The sequence below is a fragment of the Etheostoma spectabile genome, chromosome 6 (assembly GCF_008692095.1).
Source record: "Etheostoma spectabile isolate EspeVRDwgs_2016 chromosome 6, UIUC_Espe_1.0, whole genome shotgun sequence".
Lineage (NCBI taxonomy): Eukaryota > Metazoa > Chordata > Actinopteri > Perciformes > Percidae > Etheostoma > Etheostoma spectabile.
In genome coordinates, this window is record NC_045738.1 from 22441406 (window position 1) to 22444970 (window position 3565).

General features: G+C 37.5%; 1 protein-coding gene across 6 annotated transcripts in view; it reads left to right on the forward strand.

Moving 5' to 3' along the window:
• The window catches only part of spire1b (spire-type actin nucleation factor 1b), a 79847-nt gene that overhangs the window by 70777 nt on the left and 5505 nt on the right, over positions 1 to 3565 (forward strand). For all 6 annotated transcript variants that reach the window (XM_032517766.1, XM_032517768.1, XM_032517767.1 and 3 more), the window contains 3 exons: positions 1337 to 1474; positions 2589 to 2659; positions 2765 to 2792. In XM_032517766.1, coding sequence (XP_032373657.1) covers positions 1337 to 1474; positions 2589 to 2659; positions 2765 to 2792 — 237 coding nt within the window. The remainder of the gene's footprint in view (positions 1 to 1336; positions 1475 to 2588; positions 2660 to 2764; positions 2793 to 3565) is intronic.

A 3565-nucleotide genomic window follows, 5' to 3' on the forward strand; every position in this document is an offset into this window, starting at 1 on the left:
GCACATTTCAGCAACAGGGCAATTCAGAATAAAAGTTACAGTGCAGCAAAAGAAATTCAACATTAAAGAAATGAGCAGTCATTTAAAGAAAGGCAGCATCAAAAAGAAAGTCTTCAGCCTTGATTTAAAGAACTGAGTAGCAGCGGATCTGCAGTTTCTGGGAGTTTATTCCATATGAGGAGCATAGAAACTGAAGCTGCTTCACCCGGTTAGTTCTGACTCTGGGGACAGAAAGTAGACCTGTCCCGACCACCTGAGAGTCTGGGTTGTTCATAGTGTAGTAGCATCTCAGAAATGTATTTGGCCTAAACCGTTAAGGATTTATAACTAGCAAAAGTACTTTGAAATCAATTCTTTGAGACACAGGAAGCCAGTGTAAAGACTTCAGAACTGGAGGGATGTGATCCAGTCTCTTGGTCTTAGTGAGGACTCGAGTGATGTGATCCAGTCTCTTGGTCTTAGTGAGGACTGGAGGGATGTGATCCAGTCTCTTGGTCTTAGTGACGACTCGAGGGATGTGATCCAGTCTCTTGGTCTTAGTGACGACTCGAGGGATGTGATCCAGTCTCTTGGTCTTAGAGAGGACTCGAGGGATGTGATCCAGTCTCTTGGTCTTAGTGAGGACCCACCAAATCTGCACCACAATATTGCACTAAGGGCAACCTGCACAATTGGTTCATTTACATTTTAGCAAACATTTAGCATATTATTTAAGCAGTTGCACATTTTGTTTTCCCATCCTGTATATATTTAAATATTTGTTCTTATATTTTATTCCTATTATTATTATTATTATTATTTCATGTATACTGTATGCATGTATATTTTTTACTAGTATCTCATTTATATTATATTCTGTGTTGTGTGACAAATGTACGTGTGCTGCTGTAACACCATAATTTTCAATTTTTGGGGATAAAAATCTATCTATCTAAATGAAACTAGATCTACACAGCTAAGGCTTTCATTTGTCATCTTTTTATTACTCAAAGTGAATAAATGTTTCTTTACAGGGATTGAACATACGGCAAGTACAGATAATATAAAATGGGGGAAATAAATCTAATCACGTTGGAGGGGGCCTTAGAGACAATCATTGTCCTGGCGTGGACCGCTGATGCAATCTCGTCTTCTTATCACTCCAGTTGTTTACGCATCATGAGCCCTCTCTGAATCTGCCTTTTTCTTCAGAAAACAATGTCACCCAAATGTGGTAGTCTGGTCTCTGGACCCACACGGGCTGCACTGACACTGAGCCCTGTGTGTTGGATCTGCTGTGGCCAGGGTCACTCACCGTGTATGTGTGTGTGTGTGTGTGTGTGTGTTGTTCTAATAGGAGGAGTTCTGTTTCCCCGTGGAGTGTCTGTCTCTGACGGTGGAGGAGGTGATGCACATCAGACAGGTGCTGGTTAAGGCCGAGCTGGAGAAGTTCCAGCAGTACAAAGACATCTACAACGCCATGAAGAAGGGAAAGGTAACTTCTTTGCCTGTATCATGTGATGTAAAAATAATTATGCATGTAATAAGTACACCAGCACTTTTTGCACTTTGCATTTTAAGTATTACAGTTAACTCCAAGGATGTTGTGTTGTCTGTGCTGTCATGTGTGTCTCTCTGTTGTGTCCTAGGACGCTTTGTTGATCTCATATTTATGTTGATTTTATTTTATATTGATTTTAATTTTTCTGTTACATGTGTATGTTTTGAAGCAACAGATTGTAGCACTGTGTCCAAGATATTTCCCCTCTGGGACAATAAAGTGTATTCTATCTATCTATAACAATGTATCATGTAATAAAATGTCAAAATGTAAAATACACATGCATGTAGACTAATGGAGATGTTATTCTCTGTTTCCTGCCCAGGGACTTCAGATGAATATTAGCTTATAGCTAACTCTGGTACTGCTAAGACAGGAAATTGTCCCTCAAATAAATAAATAAATTCACTTCATTATGTAATAACACCTGCATTATGTAATAATCTGCCCCATTTTGTAAGAAAACACAATATGTAATTAATAAAAATTAAATTACATAATGCAACGGGTCTTACGAAATGCGGGGGTTGCACTTTTTTTTTACGAAAAATGGAATTTGGTGCATTATGTAATAACCAAACAAAATGGCTGCCCTCAATCATTTTTTCAGAACAATGACATGTTTATTTTATAAATTCTAGCATAATTGATGGGGACTCAAAACTAATTTGAAAAATGTACTATTTGTTTCAGTAGATTAGTATTAATTATAGTATATAATAATAATATTAGTATTAGTAGTATTAGTAGTAGTACCTTCCAATGGTAAATACATGTCACTAGATGTATCACATGTTGCATTCAGGGGTTTTATTACAAAATGCGGTAGATTATTACATAATGCATTGTTATTACATAATGCGTTGTTATTACATAATGCGTTGTTACACACCCTTTATGAATGAGTTGGGCTGTACTGTTCTTGACATCAGTATAAGGGAAAATGCGCATACTGTACATCTTTCTTCTGACTTCCAACTTAATACATTTGGTCAAATGGGATTTCTCTTTATTCTAACGTGCTCTTTATCTCTTTTTCTTTTTGCAGCTTTGCTTCTGTTGTCGAACCAAAAGGTTTTCCTTTTTCACCTGGTCCTACGTCTGTCAGTTTTGCAAAAAGTAAACCACCTTACATGATTCTGTTGTCCTTTTGTATTTTAAATGAAAACTGTGACTTTTTCCATTCATCCCTTCACCCGATTGCTCTCTCTTTTCTCCTTGCAGGCCTGTGTGTGCACAGTGCTGCAAAAAGGTTAGTCAGATCAGCTGCCCTGCAGCATGAACCCTTAACTGAAAGCACCCCCTCTTACATATGTTGTATAAAATTAAGTTGCATATTAAATTGGGCCCACAATAACATGTAGGTTGGCATAAAGCCTCTATACAGACCTTTTTTGCATATAATAATAAGCTATTAAAATAGCCTAGGAATTGTTGGCATGACTTTATAAACCATGTTTACATGTTAAACGTACATGTGTCACCTTAGAGCCTACCTTATCTATATTTGCTTATAATATGTTGGATTCATCTTAGGACTTTTTTAAGAAAAATTTATAAACAATAATTTGGAGGCCCCCCTGCATTGACTCTGAGGACCCCCTAGGGGTCCCGGACCCACTTTTAAAGATCCATGTTTTAGACTTACTGTGTATCTTGTAGATCAGTTATTGCAATCAATCACATCATATTGCTGATAGCTCTCAAAGATATCTTCTTTATCGTTACAATGTTTCAAAATGCTTACTTAATAGGACTGGGTTAAAATAATCAATTCTCCAATTAAAACTGATCTTTGCTTGAGTGATCTGACATCGATTAAAGGTGCCCCGCCACACGTAGTTCACTACTTTTTAGTAATGTCGGAAGTTCTACGATGGACTCTGTGACATCTTTTCTGGAAAAAATACCTTAGTTACCTTGTTTTGAGCCATTCTTGCGTAGTATAGAAAGGCTACAGGAAGACTCAGCTCCATTTGGGCTAGTTCTCATTCGTGTTCAATGAGCTAAGCTGCTTGACTCGGA